The sequence below is a fragment of the Mesoplodon densirostris genome, chromosome 2 (assembly GCF_025265405.1).
Source record: "Mesoplodon densirostris isolate mMesDen1 chromosome 2, mMesDen1 primary haplotype, whole genome shotgun sequence".
Lineage (NCBI taxonomy): Eukaryota > Metazoa > Chordata > Mammalia > Artiodactyla > Ziphiidae > Mesoplodon > Mesoplodon densirostris.
Window position 1 is genome coordinate 70,519,335 of NC_082662.1, and position 19,039 is coordinate 70,538,373.

The window sequence follows — 19,039 nt, forward strand, 5'->3', positions numbered from 1 at the left end:
AAATTATAATTTCTTTTAAAATTATGTGCTGTATCTGTGAAAAATTAAAGTTTCTTTTTGTAAAACCCGAGTCTCACTTGAGTGTGTGTGGTATGTGCATGTGATTCTGACAAAGCTTATTTTAATATGACTTGTCAGCATCTTCTGATCTTCAACCAAGTCATCTTAATTTTGCTTTCTTATGTTACTTCTTTTTTTTTTTTTTTTTGCGGTACGCGGACCTCTCACTGTTGTGGCCTCTCCCGTTGCGGAGCACAGGCTCCGGACGCGCAGGCTCAGTGGCCATGGCTCACGGGCCTAGCTGCTCCATGGCATGTGGGATCTTCCCAGACTGGGGCACGAACCCATGTACCCTGAATCGTCAGGCGGACTCTCAACCACTGCGCCACCAGGGAAGCCTCCTAAAGCCATTTTTATTTGAATATCTGAACACTTCTTCAAGGATGTGGCAATTAATATTAATGAGTTCCAGAGGACTAAACTGAGAGGGACTATAGTTTGATTACTCTGTCAATTACGACTATTTTAATTTCAAGTGACAAAACTCAACCTGAACTACATGAATAAAAAAGAGGACTATAGTACTGGATCAAGTAATCCAACAACAGAAAAGGCTGGGATTGAATTGAATTGGCGTCAGGAATTGTTGAATCTAAGGATTCAAAAGCTATTCAAAAGCTATTCTTTCTTTCTCTCTCTCTCTCTCTCTCTCACACACACACACACACACACACACACACACACACACACATATACACCACAGCCTTTTGATTCTTTCTTTCTGTATATTACTGTCATTCTCTCACACTAGCAATCTTGATAAATCCTTCATCTTTTGAGTCCAAGTTTCAGGCTGACATTCATTCAGTCTTGTGACCTGAAAAGAAAGGACTTTTCTTTTCTAGTTTCATTGTGAAATACTCCCCCAAAACGACTGCAATTGATCTAGCTCAAGTCATGCACCTAACCTCCCTCCCCCAGGAAAAATTACTTTACCAAGAAGAGCAAGGAAATATGATCAGCCCATCTTAGGTCATGTCTGACCAGGAAGAGTGATTTATTATTAGAAGAAGAAATTTAATCATGGACATGGCTACTGTTGGATTAACTGAGCTGGAGAGGCACCATAATATGTATCTCATAGATCAGGAAGTTTTGTATCTAGTTCCTCATTTAGATTAAAAAGTTTGCTAAAAGATCTTATTAGTAAGTCTAAAATGGTTAAATTAAGAAAAACTTTTTAAACTTTAATAAAAAGTATTTTATTAAAGTACCATATACTCATAAAAAGTGCATGGTTCAAAAGTGCAAGGATATATTTTTACAAACTTTACAAATCCATGAAATTAGAACTCACATAAGAAATAGAACATCACCAGCACAAAATAAGTCCCGTTTATGCCAGGTCTAGTTATCTAGGATATCCACTGTTCAGACCTTTAATTGCAACATTATCTACGATCATACCTAGTATACCCACTATTCTGACTTTTAATTGGGTAGATTGGTCTTGTTCTTATTTATTCCTCACATAAATAGTATTATGCACTATTTATTCTTCTGAGTCTAATTTTAATATGATAATGTATTTGATTTATATTATTGTACAATGATAAAGATTATTCATTCTCTTCTATTCTACCTTTGATGAGCAGCTAGGTAGTTTCCAGTTTGTCACTATTACAAATAGTGTCACTATAAACATTCCAGCATATGCCTTTGGAGAACATATGGAAACATTTCTGTTGGGTATATATCTAGGACAGAATTGCTGTGTCATGGAGTGTGTACATGTTTAGCTTTAATCGATAATACCAACTCCTTTTAAAAGACATTTGAAAAAGGTTTTGTTTTTTTCTAAAAATTTAATGAGTCAAGACTTCCAAATTTTTAAAACTTCATCTCAAATTTAATATATTTAATTTCTTATTTTATCAATTCTATTGTTTGATCAAATCTTCCTGAGTACTAAAAGATTCTTATAGATCTAGTATCTTGGTCTTAGAATCATAGTGAACCTAAAGTTATTCTAAATTTCCCAATATATGATGAAAATGTATTAAGATTTCAACTTAAATCCACAAGTTCAAATTAAGTACTTAATTAAATATTTTAAATGAGAGATATAAGAGATTTGACCTATCAGTACTTTATTTTTGGTTAACTCTCAGTGCCTAAGAAGCCACGTCAAACTTTAGTGCCTTCAATAAGAATCTCTTATTATCATCTGTGTCTGAGTCTGGCTGAAGGTTGGTTATCCCAGCTTGGGCTCAGCTGAAAGGTTATACTTCAGGCTATGGCTGCTGGGGTAGGTTGGCTGGGGCTGTTCCACTCCATATCTGTGCATTCTGAAACTGATAAGACAGTAGCTTCCTAGGGACAGCTCTTCCTGTTGTGTGGCAGAATTGCAAGAAGGCAAGGGGAGCCATGCAATGTCCCTTAAAGCCTAAGCATACAATGAACACATCATCACTTCTGCCCACTTGCCATTGGCCAAAGCAAGTTATATGGGCACACCAAAACCAAGGGGCTGAAAAATTCCCCCCTCTCTCCCAGTGAGGTCATGGCAAGTGTGTGACCGCAGAAGAGAGTGAAGAATTGAGACCAATAATAATGTATGTATATGTCTATCTAATATATACATATAATATACCATATTATATATATAATAACAAATTATACAATTTGTTTTCCATTCCCATATCAAAAGAAAGCCAGGATTAGTTTACTTGCTCATGGGACTAACAACAGTATACATTCTCTATCCTCCCTCAAAGATACTTATATTCTCTAGTATACTGTCATAACCTAATAAGATTTATACTTGATCATTATCAAAAGTCAGTTGCTTTATAACGATGATACTACCATGATAGCTTCTCTATAAGAAAAGAAAGCCAGGGAAAAAATGAGAATTGTGATAGTTTATTCAGTTCAATTTTGAGTGAAAAACATGGGCTGTAATCACAAGAGACTTTCCAAAGACAGTACATAATATATGCCAGGGCTTACTACTTAGAATGAGGCTCAATGGCTTTTAAGGTTATTTGAATCTTGGAGGGTACATATGTTGTACCTAAGATGTTATTATCCTTTATATATCAAATGACCAAAGAGAAATCTGAGTTTGAATGGGATCTGGAACAAAAGAGACTGATATATTTACAAAGGAAGAGCTATAGCTCAAGTAGCAAAATCAAGTCCATGTAATGTTGTCACATGAATTATTTTGAAAATATCTACTATGAAGACATATGTAGACTAAATTCTCAGGAAGAAGTCTATAACTGCTCTCACTTGGTGACTACTGAGATATTTGGACCTGCAAGTAACCTGATGGCAATAGCTAGATGTAGTCACTCCAAGAGACCTTTGTTGTCCTGAAATTGGGCTTTGATAGAAATAGCTCCCATCACTGAAAGACATGAAATATCCATTATATTATAGGTAATGTCAGAGAGCTATTCCAATAATGATGGATCAGATCCAATGATGGATAACATAGAAATAGAATAGTAACTAGATGTGACTCTGGGAAAGTACATGGTATCCATGAACAGGTTGCAGCCCCACCTTTGGAATAGAGGACAGAACGACCAGAAGAATTCTTAGTTTCTGTTGTTAAAAATGGTGAACCTATGAATTTTATCCTACTGAAGTAACACTTTAGGATTGGATAATTAAAAATACCACTGTGAGGAAAATTAAATTATGGACATATGTGGAAATTCTGTAGAAGAATTACAATGGGTCATATCAATGACCACCAGATAAAACCTGGCTGCTGGCTCATACGGGGTTAGAATACAAAGACTGATGCATTGGTCTATTCCTTGGATGTTATCTCCTTGGGTACATAAAATAAATGGGGATATTTTTACTTGAGCTATAAATATTGGATGGAACAATGACATCCTCCTTTACAGAAATTGCTGATGTGATAATATGCTATCCGGATTGTGAATGGGAAAATAATTTCCAAAAGATGACTTTGGGTAAGATTCCTCAAGAGCACGGAATGGCAGTTGACAACACTGGACCCTTACTGGTAGCCCAGGTGGCTTCAACTGCATCCTGACTAGAATAACCACATATTAGGCTTTGACTTTGCTTATCCTTTGGGTGTTAGACTTTGACTTTGCTTATCCTTTGGGTGTAACCATGGCTGAGGATACTATTAAAGATTTGGAACAATACAACGTGAATAAACTCAGTCTCCTAAGTTACAATTTATCAATCAAAGTATACTTTTCACTGTTGCCTGTGTACAAAAATGAGCTAAGAGACATAACATCATATGGACTTACCAAATTCCGTATCACACATATAGCAGCAGTTTGAAAAAGACCTGGAATGGGTAATTAAAATATATGTTGATAAAGACTGGTGATGCCAAGGGCATGAAGAATTGGCTGACATGACTGGGTCAATCTAACATAGAAAAACCATTGGGGGGTGGTTCCTATGTGTATATAGGGGTAAAGATAACAGTGATGATGCAATCACACAACTCCAACAGAAAAATTTTTTCTTTTCTTTTCTTTCTTTTCCCTTCTCTTCTCTTCTCTTCTCTTCCCTTCTCTTCTTGTCTTTTCTTTTCTTTAATATGGAATGCTTCACGAATTTGCCTGTCATACTTGCACAGGGGCGATGCTAATGTCTGTATCGTTCCAGTTTTAGTATATGTGCTTTGAAGTGAGCATCCAGCAGAAAATTTATTTTATCTTGCCAGATTCACCTGTATTGTGTTCAAGACTACACTACCATATCTCACCAAAGGGAGACATTGATACTCAGAAAACTAGTTCAATTTCTCTGAATTTGACTGGCATCTTGGTAAAAAACACAATGGACTTGATAGTGACGCCCCTCATGTATCCTTAACTAAGATTGACTGTAAGTGCTGCCCTGCTGGTGACACGTAGGACGGTCCCATCACTACTTGTCTTTCCTTCTTGATGGGAGTGGACAGAAGGGGAAGCCTTGGCAGAGTGATTCCAGCTATCTGCCCTTGAGGTAAACAGTATAGAGACACACCCAGGGAATGAAATATGGTAATAAGTAAGTAACAAATGAAAGCAAAGGGGGAATTGTGGCAGATGGAAAGAAAGCACACAAAATCTATAGTGTTGCATCACTTTTTTCCTGAATGTCTCAGAGCGAGAGAAAAACACTTTTAACTGTTTCTCTCAGATATAATACCAACTTATTGCTAATTCAGAGAGAAGAGCCTGGATTTTTCCCCTCTCTGGGAAAGAGAATGACACTGAAGCCAAACTACAAGACTAACCTAAGAACTCTGATTTAGTTATTTACTGAAAAGACATCAACTACCCTTGATGATCCACCTCAATAGTAGTTAGTTGCAATTCTAATTTGAGTCACATTTTGTTGATTATATTCATCATATTGGTTTTATCATGTCTTGGAGAAGGAGCCTACCTTTAAACTGAGAAGGATATGTTGTGACTCTAAGCTCGGTGTGGGTCTGAAGGGAGATATGCCACCACTGAATTTCCAGTAGGTCAGAGTCTCCTTTTCTCTTTTGACTAAATCAGATATGAATGTGGAAGGAACATTAAATAAGTAGGGTAGTCAGGAAATCAGAATGATGTCCAAAAGAGTGAATTATGCCTCACTTGATGAGTAAGTATCACTGATGGAATTTGTCTCTGAAACTTTGAAAAGGATGATTATGAAAAGCCTATTCCTATTAAATTGAACTGCAGCTAGGAGTCAACAGTTTCAGCTGATGATCTCCAGGAATAACAATATTTTAGGTGCCTATTATATATTTGAATTACACTCATAGCACAAGCAGTTAACGGCAACTATACTTGTAATGGATTAACTAAAACTGGTCCCAACATACCAAGAGAGATTTGGGAGCCTTGGGAATTAGACTTGGTGTGTTGAATCGAGTGCAGATGGCTTTTCTGGAAGCTCACCGCCATACTGAGAGGAATTTTAACTCAGATAGGGACACTGGAGTCCTCTCTCAGGAAACTTGTCTTGCTATGTAGGCCATCTAAAAGATGATGAATCTATCTGAAATTGAAAGAGAAGAAAAGGGGTTGAGGGAGAGGGAAAGGAGTAGCTGGGCGGAATAGAGGCTTAGGCTATGGAAACACTAGGGTCAACCTAGTATGGCAAGCCATCACTGGGAATGCAGTCTTTTACTGCTGCTTCCTCATAATCAGTGTACCCACTTTTAAAACAAGGTCATGTCCCTCACAATAAAATTGTTTGAGATTGGACAGGATCAGGATCAACCACCTCCTCCTAATGGGAAGCAGATGCTACCTAGAAGCTTCTATCAGTAAAAACTTATTTTTATTTATGGTATTTTTTTTTGATGGCTGGCATATACCTATATGTATTTTTATCCAGACCAGAGGCAACCAAAATTTACAGAGCAGTGGCCTCTGGTGACTTCTCCAGCTACCGGAAAACATATGGCATACAGAAAACGTCATTTTTACTGGGAAGGGTGGTAAAATGTCACAGTAGTATTATTAATGTGTGGTGTATTAAGCATCATTTAAAACCCTACCATAACTATCTAGTGTAATAAAGGATATGCAGGCTTATTTATAGATGTAAATGAAAATAAAACTTACAAAGACAATGAACCTCCAGGATGAAATGATTCCCCCCATCCTAATTTGGTGTATTACCCATGGAAACTAATTACCCATGGAAACTAATTTTTCATTTTGAGAAGGTTATACATTCAATATCTATCAATACATATAAAAATATAGTAATATTGTATTACAAGTAATAGTGGATAAAAGAATAAAATAGTCCACCTGGTTCATCTATGTTGCTGCATGAGTCAATAGTTCCTTCTTTTTACTGCTGAGTAGTATTCCATTGTGTGGATATACCACATCTCTTTGTTTATTCACCTGTCAATAGACTTTTGTTTCCAATAAAGTTGAAGATATGCAGACAGACCTGATAAACTAGCAATTTGACTCAGTTATATATCTTAGGGACAATTTTTATATGTGAATCAAAAGATGTGTGTAAGAATGTGTGTAGTAGCCTTATTTATAATAGTCCCAAACTGAAGACAACCCCCATGCCTATGAATAGTAGAATAGATAATAAATTATGGTATACTACATAGAGCATTTCATTTTATGTAGCAATGAAAACTAAAGAACTGTAACTATGTACAACAGTATAGATAAATATTACAAATATAATATTGACCAAAAGGAGAAAGACATGAATGAATCTATACACTATGAATAGATTTATATAACTCTCACAAAATTTCTAAACAAAAGAAAGGGAATGATGATCATAAAAATGAAGATGGTAATTACCTTCTAAGGTGGAGGGGGTGTTGTGAAGGGTGAGTAGCTCATCTGGTGCTTCTGCAAGAGTTAAACGTGTCCTTTGTTTGGGTCAGGGTGGTGGTGAAATGGATATTTGCTTCATTATTATTTTTAAGTTAAATACTTATATTTTATGTACTTTCCTGCATGTACTGTATATTTCATAATTAACACAGAGAAAAAGAAGTAATATCACACACAAACTTTGGAATTAGACAAAACTGGGTCTAAACCCTTATTATGCCACATAATTTGTGATCTTTTAAAAATCTTTAATTTCCCCATCTTACAGATGAGGATGGTAACACTTTATTCACAGATGTGTTGTAAGAATAAATTTAGGTAATATATATATAACTAAATTATTAGTGTAGGCAATTAGAAATACAAACCTAGGTTCTGAAGGACATTGCCAATCTTATAACAAAAAGTAATAATTAACTATCTGTCTCTATTGTAAATTTAATTTTATTGTAGTTGAAAACAAAGATAAGATTTGAACTTGGTAACTCATAAGAAAACAAAAGAGACTTAAAATTGAATTGTTAGTTTTTTCTTTCTTACTTTTTCTGTTTGTTTGATATGCAGTTTTAAAGAAAATATACCTTTGGCTTCAAGAGCATACTGCATCTCGATTCAAAATCTGAAATAGCAAATAGAAACATATTAAATGGCTTGGTCATGTCTGCCCCCTAGTGGTCAATGCTCTACTAAATGAAGAGGCTGCTGAAGGTTGAATCTGGAAGTTGAATAAAAACAAAGACTACTAATTCTTAAAAAAAAAAACTATCACAACAGAAAAATTTTTAAACGTGTAATTTTGTTAAAGGTATGCAATATTGAATTGGAAGATAATTTTCTCCTGGTGTTGAATATATGATAGTATTTGGAAATGCTGTGTTCTGTGCTACATTTTGTTATTCCTGGCATTATATCAGACATATTATTGATGTATATTTGCAATTTAAGCTACTATTAATCTGTCCTATTTTAGTATGTTTGTCAACCTGTAGAATATAAATTTGAATGTATAGTACTCAAGGCTTATGGTGATCATGAACACATAAAGTGGGTACTTTTGTCTTTTGCTTTTCAAAAATGTTATCTCCAATTACATTACTTTTGGTTAATGAAGTTTGAACCCGTGTATACATGAGTTAATTTGTGCAGTCAAATTACACTCCTGTAGAACAGAAGACACATTATGCTTCAAGAGCCATGTTCCTCCCATTTTAATTTATATTTGATTTAGTATTATTCTATATGAATAAAGAGTTTGCAAATTAGGTACTATAGTACCTTGCTACAAAAATCATGACAATGTGCCTTGTTTCCCTGGCAATTCTTCATTCAGAGATTTACAATGAATTCCCTTCAGCTACATGGTATTATGTCCAAACTTCTTAGGACAGTTTTCCTAAACTGGTCATATTTGATCTCAAACAATAAAGCAAGAGCTCCACTGAGTGAATTCCCCTTCCTGATTATTTTACATGCATTGTCCTATCTCCCATGCTGTTGTTTATACTTTGACTTTGTTTATACAGTGACTTAATTTATATTTATAATACATGGTTTTCTCATCTGGCAAATGGGGATAATTATAGTACATACCTCAGAGAGTTGTTTTGAGGATTAAATGAGAGACTATATATAAAGCACTTTTTGAAAAGTGTCAGAAACACAGTAAGCAGTAAATAAATGCCTATTATTATTCATCTTTCCCTTCTGTAATATTCCACCCCATACACCTCTCTACCACCTGACAATCAAGAATTGATTTCTTGGAGATATTGGTTCAAGATGGCGTAGTGGAAGGACGTGCTCTCACTCCCTCTTGAATCACAACTAACGGCTGAACATTAATCCACAGAAAGACACTGGAACTCACCAAAATATACCCCACATCCAAAGACAAAGGAGAAGCCACAACGAGATGGTAGGAGGGGCGCAATCACAATAAAATCAAATCCCATAACTGCTGGGTGGGTGACTCACAAACTGGGGAACACTTATACCACAGAAGTCCACCCACTGGAGTGAAGGTTCTCAGCCCCACGTCAGGCTTCCCAACCTGGGGTCCTGACAAAAGGAGAAGGAATTCCTAGAGAATCAGACTTTGAAGGCTAGTGGGATTTGATTGCAGGACTTCGACAAGACCCCACTCTTGGAGGGCACACACAAAGTAGTGTGCGCATCGGGATCTAGGGGAAGGAGCAGTAACCCCATAGGAGACTGAACCAGACCTACTGGCTAGTGCTGGAGGGTCTCCTGCAGAGGCAGGGGGTGGCTGTGTCTCACTGTGAGGACAAGGAAACTGGCAGCAGAGGTTCTGGGAAGTGTTCCTTGGCATGAGCCCTCCTGGAGTCTGTTACTGACCCCGCCAAGGAGCCCGGGTAAGCTCCAGTGCTGGGTTGCCTCAGGCCAAACAACCAATAAGGAGGGAACTCAGCCCCACCCATCAACAGACAAGCAGAGTAAAGTTTTACTGAGTTCTGCCCACCAGAGCAACAGCCAGCTCTACCCACCACTAGTCTCTCCCATCAGAAAGCAAACCACATTCAAAGAAAGATAGACAAGATGAAAAGGCAGAGCTATATACCAGATGAAGGAACAAGATAAAACCCCAGAAAAACAACTAAATGAAGTGGAGATAGGCAAACTCCCAGAAAAAGAATTCAGAATAATGATAGTGAAGGTGACCCAGGACCTCGGAAAAAGAATGGAGGCAAAGATCGAGAAGATGCAAGAAATGTTTAAAAAAGAACTAGAAGAATTTAAGAACAAACAAACAGAGAAGAACAATAAAATAACTGAAATGAAAAATACACTAGAAGGAATCAATAGCAGAACAACTGAGGAAGAAGAGATAAGTGACCAGGAAGAGAGGATGGTGGAATTCACTGCTGTGGAACAGAATAAAGAAAAAAGAATGAAAAGAAATGAAGACAGCCTAAGAGACCTCTGGGACAACATTAAATGCAACAAAATTTGCATTATAGGGGTCCAAGAAGGAGAAGAGAGAGAGAAAGGACCTGAGAAAATATTTGAGAAGATTATAGTCAAAAACTACCTTAACATGGGAAAGGAAATAGCCACCCAAGTCCAGGAAGCACAGAGAGTCCCATACAGGATAAACCAAAAGAGAAACACACTGAGACACATACTAATCAAATTGGAAAAAATTAAAGACAAAGAAAAATTATTGAAAGCAGCAAGGGAAAAACAACAAATAACATACAAGGCAACTCCCATAAAGTTAACAGTTGATTTCTCAGCAGAAACTCTACAAACCAGAAGGGAGTAGCATGACATATTTAAAGTGATGAAAGGGAAGAGCCTACAACCAAGATTACTCTACCTGGCAAGAATCTCATTTAGATTTGATGGAGAAATCAAAAGCTTTACAGACAAGCAAAAGCTAAAAGAATTCAGCACCACCAAACCAGCTCTACAACAAATGCTAGGGGAAATTCTCTAAATGTGAAACACAAGAGAAGAAAAGGACCTACAAAAATAGGCCCAAAACAATTAAGAAAATAGTAATAGGAACATACATATCGATAATTACCTTAAACATGAATGGAATAAATGCTCCAACCAAAAGACAAAGGCTCACTAAATGGATACAAAAACAAGACCCATAGATATACTGTCTATAAGAGACCCACTTCAGACCTAGGCACACATACAGACTGAAAGTGAGGGGATGGAAAAAGATATTCCATGCAGATGGAAATCAAAAGAAAGCTGGAGTAGCAATTCTCATATCAGACAAAATAGACTTTAAAAGAAAGACTATTACAAGAGACAAAGAAGGACACTACATAATGATCAAGGGATCAAACCAAGAAGAAGATATAACAATTATAAATATATATTTACCCAACATAGGAGCACCTCAATACATAAGGCAACTGCTAACAGCTATAAAAGAGGAAATCAATAGTAACACAATAATACTGGGAGACTTTAACACCTCACTTACACCAATGGACAGACCATTCAAAATGAAAATTAATAAGGAAACACAAGCTTTAAATGATACAATAGACCAGATAGATTTAATTAATATTTATAGGACATTCCATCACAAAACAGCAGGTTACACTTTCTTCTCAAGTGCACAACAAACATTCTCCAGAATAGGTCACATCTTGGGTCACAAATCAAGCCTCAGTAAATTTAAGAAAATTGAAATCATATCAAGCATCTTTTCTAACTGCAATGCTATGAGATTAGAAATCAATTACAGGGGAAAAATATTAAAAACACAAACACATGGAGGCTAAACAATACGTTAGTAAATAACCAAGAGATCACTGAGGAAATCAAAGAGGAAATCAAAAAATACCTTGAGATAAATGACAATGAAAACACAATGATCCAAAACCTATGGGATGCAGCAAAAGCAGTTCTAAGAGGGAAGTTTATAACAATACAAGCCTACCTTAAGAAACGACAAACATCTCAAATAAACTATCTAACCTTACACCTAAAGGAACTAGGGAAAGAAGAACAAACAAAACCCAAAGTTAGTAGAAGGAAAGAAATCATAAAGATCAGATCAGAAATAAATAGAAAGAAAGAAAACAATAACAAAGATCAATAAAACTAAAAGCTGGTCCTTTGAGAAGATAAACAAAATTGATAAATCATTAACCAGACCCAAAAGAAAAAGAGGAAGAGGACTCATATCAATAAAATTAGAAATGAAAATGGAGAAGTTACAACGGACACCGCAGAAATACAAAGGCACCCTAAGAGACTACCACAAGAAACTCTATGCCAATAAAATGGACAACCTGGAAGAAATGGACAAATTCTTAGAAAGGTATAACCTTCCAAGACTGAACCAGGAAGAAATAGAAAATACGAACAGACAAATCACAAGTAATGAAATTGAGACTGTGATTAAAAATCTTCCAACAAACAAAAGCTCAGGACCAGATGGTTTCACAGGTGAATTCTATCAAACATTTAGAGAAGAGCTAACAACAATCCTTCTCAAACTCTTCCAAAAAAATTACAGAGGAAGGAACACTCCCAAACTCATTCTATGAGGCCACCATCTCCATGATACCAAAACCAGACAAAGATACTACAAAAAAAGAAAATTGCAGACCAATATCACTGATGAATATAGATGCAAAAATCCTCAACAAAATACTAGCAAACAGAATCCAGCAACACATTAAAAGGATGATACACCATGACCAAGTGAGATTTATCCTAGAGATGCAAGGATTCTTCAATATATGCAAATCAATCAATGTGATACACCATATTAACAAATTGAAGAATGAAAACCATATGACCATCTCAATAGATGCAGAAAAACCTTTTGACAAAATTCAACACCCATTTATGATCAAAACTCTCCAGAAAGTGGGCATAGAGGGAAGAAGCTACCTCAACATAATAAGGGCCATATACAACAAACCCACAGCAAACATCATACTCAATGGTGAAAAACTGAAAGCATTTCCTCTAAGATCAGGAACAAGACAATGACGTCCACTCACACCACTATTATTCAACATAGTTTTGGAAGTCCTAACCATGGTAATCAGAGAAGAAAAAGAAATTAAAGAATACAAATTGGAAAAGAAGAAGTAAAACTGTCACTGTTTGCAGATGACATGATACTATACATAGAGAATCCTAAAGATGCCACCAGAAAACTACTAGAGCTAATCAATGAATTTGGTAAAGTTGCAGGATACAAGATTAGTCACAGAAATCTCTTTCATTCCTATACACTAATGATGAAAAATCTGAAAGAGAAATTAAGGAAACACTCCCATTTACCATTGCAACAAAAAGAATAAAATACCTAGGAATAAACCCACCTAGGGAGACAGAAGACCTGTATGCAGAAAACTATAAGACACTGATGAAAGAAATTAAAGATGATACAAGCTGATGGAGAGATATACCATGTACTTGGATTGGAAGGATCAATGTTGTGAGAATGACTATATTACCCAAAGCAATCTACAGATTCAGTGCAATCCCTATCAAATTACCAACGGCATATTTTACAGGACTAGAACAAAAAATCTTAAAATTTGTGTGGAGACACAAAAGACCCTGAATAAAAAAAAGCAGTCTTGAGGGAAAAAAATGGAGCTAGAGGAATCAGTCTGCCTGACTTCAGACTATACTACCAAGCTACAGTAATCAAGACAATATGGTATTGACACAAAAACAGAAATATAGATCAATGGAACAGGATAGAAAGCCCAGAGATAAACCCACACACCGATGGTCAACTAATCTATGACCAAAGAGGCAAGGATATACAATGGAGAAAAGACAGTCTCTTCAATAAGCGGTGCTGGAAAAACTGGACAGCTACATGTAAAAGAATGAAATTAGAACACTCCCTAACACTATACACAGAAATAAACTCAAAATGGATTAGAGACCTAAATGTAAGACTGGACACTATAACACTCTTAGAGGAAAACATAGGAAGAACACTCTTTGACATAAATCACAGCAATATCTTTTTTGATCCACTTCCTAGAATAATGGAAATAAAAACAAAAATAAACAAATGGGACCTAATGAAACAAAAGTTTTTTCACAGCAAAGAAAACTACAAACAAATCGAAAAGACAACCCTCAGAATGGGAGAAAATATTTGGAAACAAATCAATGGACAAAGGATTAATCTCCAAAATATATAAACAGCTCATGCAGCTCAATATTAAAAAAAAACCAAACACCCAATCCAAAAATGGGCAGAAGACCTAAATAGACATTTCTCCAAGGAATACATACAGTGAGCCAAGAAGCACATGAAAAGCTGGTCAACATCATTAATCATTAGAGAAATGCAAATCAAAACTACAATGAGGTATCACCTCACACCGGTTGGAATGGGCATCATCAGAAAATCTACAAACAACAAATGCTGGAGAGGGTGTGGAGAAAAGGGAACCCTCTTATACTGTTGGTGGGAATGTAAATTGATACAGCCACTATGGAGAACAGTATGGAGGTTCCTCAAAAAAGTAAAAAGAGAACTACCATACGACCCAACAATCCTACTACTGGGCATATACCCTGAGAGAACCATCATTTAAAAAGACACATGCACCCCAATGTTCATTACAACACTATTTACAATAGCCAGGACATGGAAGCAACCTAAATGCCCATCGACAGATGAGTGGATAAGGAAAATGTGGTACATATATACAATGGAATATTACTCAGCCATAAAAGGGAATGAAATTGGGTCATTTGTAGTGACGTGGACAGATCTAGAAAGTGTCATACAGAATGAAGTAAGTCAGAAAGAGAAAAACAAATATCGTATATTAACGCATATATGTGGAACCTAGAAAGATGGTACAGATGAACCGGTTTGCGGGGCAGAAATTGAGACACAGATGTAGAGAACAAACATATGGCCACCAAGGGGGGAAAGTGACGGGGTGGTGGTGGTGGTGTGATGGATTGGGAGATTGGGATTGACATATATACACTAATATGTATAAAATGGATGACTAATAAGAACCTGCTCTACAAAAAATAAATAAGATTAAATAAAAAATAAGAATTGATTTCTCTGTCATTTGCATTCTGCTGATTTTTGTAGATACTGTTCAAGCATTATCACACTATATGTTAATTATTTAGCTATATGGCCATGTCCCTGGCACTCTGCTCTTTGTGGGCAGTTCAATTAGTATAGTTTCTTCACATAATAGATGTTCAATAATGTTTGGGGAGTTTAAATGAAATGATTAGAAAACATGAAGATTGATGGGATGTGAACCTGATTCATGAAAATCAGTTGAGAACAACAACAAAACAACTACAATAGACCCTTGAACAACACAGGTTGGAACTGTACAGGTCCACTGATATGCAGATCTTTTTCAATAAATATACTGGAAATTTTGGGGGAGATTTGCACCAATTTGAAAAAACTTGCAGACAAACAGTGTAGTCTAGAAATATAAAAAAAAAAAGAAGAAAAAGTTAAGTATGTCATGAATGTATAAAATATATATAGATACTAGTCTATTTTATCATTTACAACCATCAAATATGCACAAATGTATTATAAAAAGTTAACATTTATCAAAACTTATTCATAAAACACTTACAGACTCTACTTGGTGCCATTTGCAGCCGAGAGAAATGTAAACAAATGTAAAGATGCGGTATTAAACTGTAACTGTGTAAAATTAACTGCAGTACATACTGTGCTATCATATTAATTTCATAGCCACCTCCTGTTGCTGTTTAGGTGAGCTCAGATGTTATGAGTATTGTGTAAAATGCCAAGTGATGCTAATCATCTCTGCATGTGCAGTTCCTCTCTGGTAAATTTTGTATCATGGTAAAAAGTGATCTCTCCCAGTTCTTGCATGGTTTTCATCATGTTTAGTGCAATACTGTAAACCTTGAATAACACCATAGGATCCATACAAAGTGCCACTAGTGAGGCTGGAAGTGCTCCCAAGAAGCAGAGAAAAGTCATGATATTACAAGAAAAATTTGAATGGCTGGGTATGTACCCTAGATTGAGGTCTGCAGCTGTTGTTGCCTGCCATTTTAAGATAAATGAATCCAGCGGAAGGACCACTGTAAAAAAAGAAAAGGAAAATCATGAAGCCATCGCTGCAGCTACATCAGCAGGCAGGAAAACCTTGCACTTTTTGCAAAATACCTTTTTATCTTGTATTGAAAATGCAGATTTATGTGGGTACAGACATATCTACAGACTCTAAAGTGATTTTTTTAAAAAAGCTAAATCATTATATGACAACCAAAAGCCAAAGGAAGGTGAAGGATCTAAAGCTGTAGAATTTAATGTCAGCAAAGGATGGTTTGATAATTTTAGGAAGAGGTGTGGATTAAAAAATGTCAAGATAACAGGAGAACCAGCTTCTGCTGACCAAGACGCAGCAGAGGAATTCCCAGATGCCATTAAGAAAATCATTGAGGAGAAAGGATTCTCCTGAATGTTTTTTTTTTCTTTTTTTTTCTGAATGGGTTTTTAATGCAGATGAAAGTGCCCTATTCTGGGGAAAAAAATGTCACAAAAGGCATTTATTTGTAAGGAAGAAAAGCGAGCACTAGGATTTAAGGCAGGAAGGAATAGGCTAACTCTACTGCTTGTGTAAATGCGGTCGGGTTTATGATAAGTACTGCCCTTATCTATAAAGCTGCTAATATCTGAGCCTTGAAGGGAAAAGATAAACACCAACTGTCTGTCTTGGTTGTACATCAAGAAGGCCTGGACCATGAGAATTCTTTTTCTGGATTGGTTCCATCGATGATTTGTCCCTGAAGGAAATACCTTGCCTGTAAGGGATTGCCTTTTAAAATTCTTTTGATATTGGACAAGGTCCCTGGCCACCCAGAGCCTCATGAGTTCAACATCAAAGTTGCTGAAGTGGTCTCCTTGCCACCAAACACAACATCTCAAAGTCAACCTCTAGATCAGGGGGTCGGAAAGACCTTTAAGGCTCATCACACACAGTATGCTATGGAAAGGATTGTCAGCGCTATGGAAGAGAACCCTGATGGAGAGAACATCATGAAAGTCTGGAAGGATTACACCTTCCGCTGAAGATGCTATTGTTATTATAGAAAATGTTGTGAAAGCCATCAAGCCCAAAACAATAAATTCCTGCTGGAGAAAACTCTGTCCAGATGTTGTGCATGACTTCACAGGATTTATGACAGAACCAGTCATGGAAATCCTGAAAGAGATTGTGGCTATGACAAAAAAGGTGGGAAGTAAAGGGTTTCAAAATATGGATCTTGGAGAAATTCAAGAGCTAATAGACACCACACCAGAGGAATTAACAGAAGATGACTGAATGCTTCTGAACCAAGGCCAGACAATTAGGAAGAAGATGTAGAAGAAGCAGTGCCAGCAAACAAACTGACATTGGACATTCCGTTGGAAGTGTTCTGATTTTTCAAGACTGCTTTTGCATTCTTTTACGACGTGGATGGGCCCTTCTATGAAATGGGTACCGAAACCAAAGTGAAAAACAGTAGGGGGATTGATTCCATCTAGAAACAGTTTTAGAGAAATGAAAAAGCAAAAGTCAGACAGAAATTACCATGTAGTTCCATAAAGTTACACAGAGTGTGCCTGCCTCTCCTGCCCTCCCCCTCCCCCTCCTCCATCTCTTCCCTCTCTGCTGCTGCTGAGATAGCAAGACGAACCCCTCCTCCCCCGCAGCCTTCTCAACGTGGAGACAACAAGGGTGAAGACCTTTATGATGATCCACTTCCACTTAACGAAGAGTAAATGATCATCATGCCGTACAGTTAATGAACTTATCTGCTGTGTGTGTGTGAGTGTCTTCATGTGAAAATCTAGTAACCGTATGACAAGAACCATAGGAAAGCTTTTTGTGTCATCACCATCAACATCACCTAAGTATTCATCGGGTAGAACATGGTGCACCAGACTTATATTGAAATGGACAGCATATCTTACATAGGCATAAGGTTAGTAATATTTAACATAAAATTGACAGTGTGTTAGTTTTCTTACTGTTTTATAACTTTGCTTTCAAAGAATTACATTACCATACAGTATGCCCCTCTCTCTCATTCTTGGAAAAACTGTGTATCAGGCTATCATCACAGGTAGGTGGTTTCTAAAAAAAAAGTAACAATGTTTCTAATACTGTATTATGAATAAGACTATAGTATTGTATGTCATAAAATTTTATAATGATTCATTCACTAGTGCATAGGCTAGGCTACCATGAAGAAATCATACTGCTGCTTCTTCATTATCAATGCACGAATCATTATACTTGTAAATAAATATGCATTTTTCACATTATCTTTTCATTGTGAAGGCTAGTGATAGTAATACATAGAACATCTATTGTGTTTTGTATCATATAAGACAATATTGATATACATACTGTCAGACAGATGATTCATCCTGTAAACAAACCATGTAAATTTATAGTATTGATAAATACAGTACAGTACTGTAAGTGTATTTTTCTTCCATATAATTTTCTTAATTTCTTTATTTCTTAATAAAATTTTCTTTTCTCTAGCTTACTTTATTGAATGAATACAGTATATAAAACATATAACATACAGAATATGTGTTAACTGACTGTTTATGTTATTGGTAAGACTTCCACTAACAGTAGGTTATTTGTAGTTAAGTTTTGGGGGAATCAAAAGTTATACTCAAATTGTCATCTGTGTGTGGGGTCTTGGCACCCCTAACCCCAGCGTTGTGCAAGGGTAGGCTCTACTTTTAAATGCAGAGGACTAAGGTAGGGAAAGGCAAAGAAAGGTGGAGCAAAGTCAGTCTTAATGGCCATCTGTACTTATCAGACTCCTGGCAGAAAATAGAAGCAACTCTGGGTCTTTTAAGCAAAGTGATGGGAAAGCTGAGAAGTCAAATGAAGGATAGAGAAACAAGCCATAGGTTAGCCATTTAGGGGAGCCAAAGCTTTACCTTTGCTGATCTTAAGTTTTCATCTGGGGTTCCTTAACAAAAAGATTAACAAGAGGAAAATAGTTTATTTACCTGTGTTGTGCATATCATGGAGGAGAAACCTCAATGAAAAGTAACTCAGAACTGTGGCTTAGAACTCCAGCTTATATAGTATCTTCAACAAAGAACAATACATTTGTAGAGAAATGGCAGGACAAAGGAAAGCAGTTTTAGG

At 36.3% G+C, this 19,039-nt stretch overlaps 1 protein-coding gene and 1 non-coding gene across 2 annotated transcripts in view; one reads left to right on the top strand and one right to left on the bottom strand.

Moving 5' to 3' along the window:
* IFI44 (interferon induced protein 44) overlaps positions 1 to 17,200 on the top strand; it is a 28,746-nt gene extending 11,546 nt beyond the window's left edge. Inside the window, 2 exon segments of the mRNA XM_060119601.1 lie at positions 15,792 to 15,881; positions 16,968 to 17,200. Coding sequence (XP_059975584.1) covers positions 15,792 to 15,881; positions 16,968 to 17,200 — 323 coding nt within the window.
* Positions 4,601 to 4,703, bottom strand: LOC132484730 (U6 spliceosomal RNA). Its single transcript, XR_009531287.1, has one exon. It is a non-coding gene; the product is annotated as a U6 spliceosomal RNA (small nuclear RNA).
* Positions 17,201 to 19,039: the final 1,839 nt, after the last annotated feature.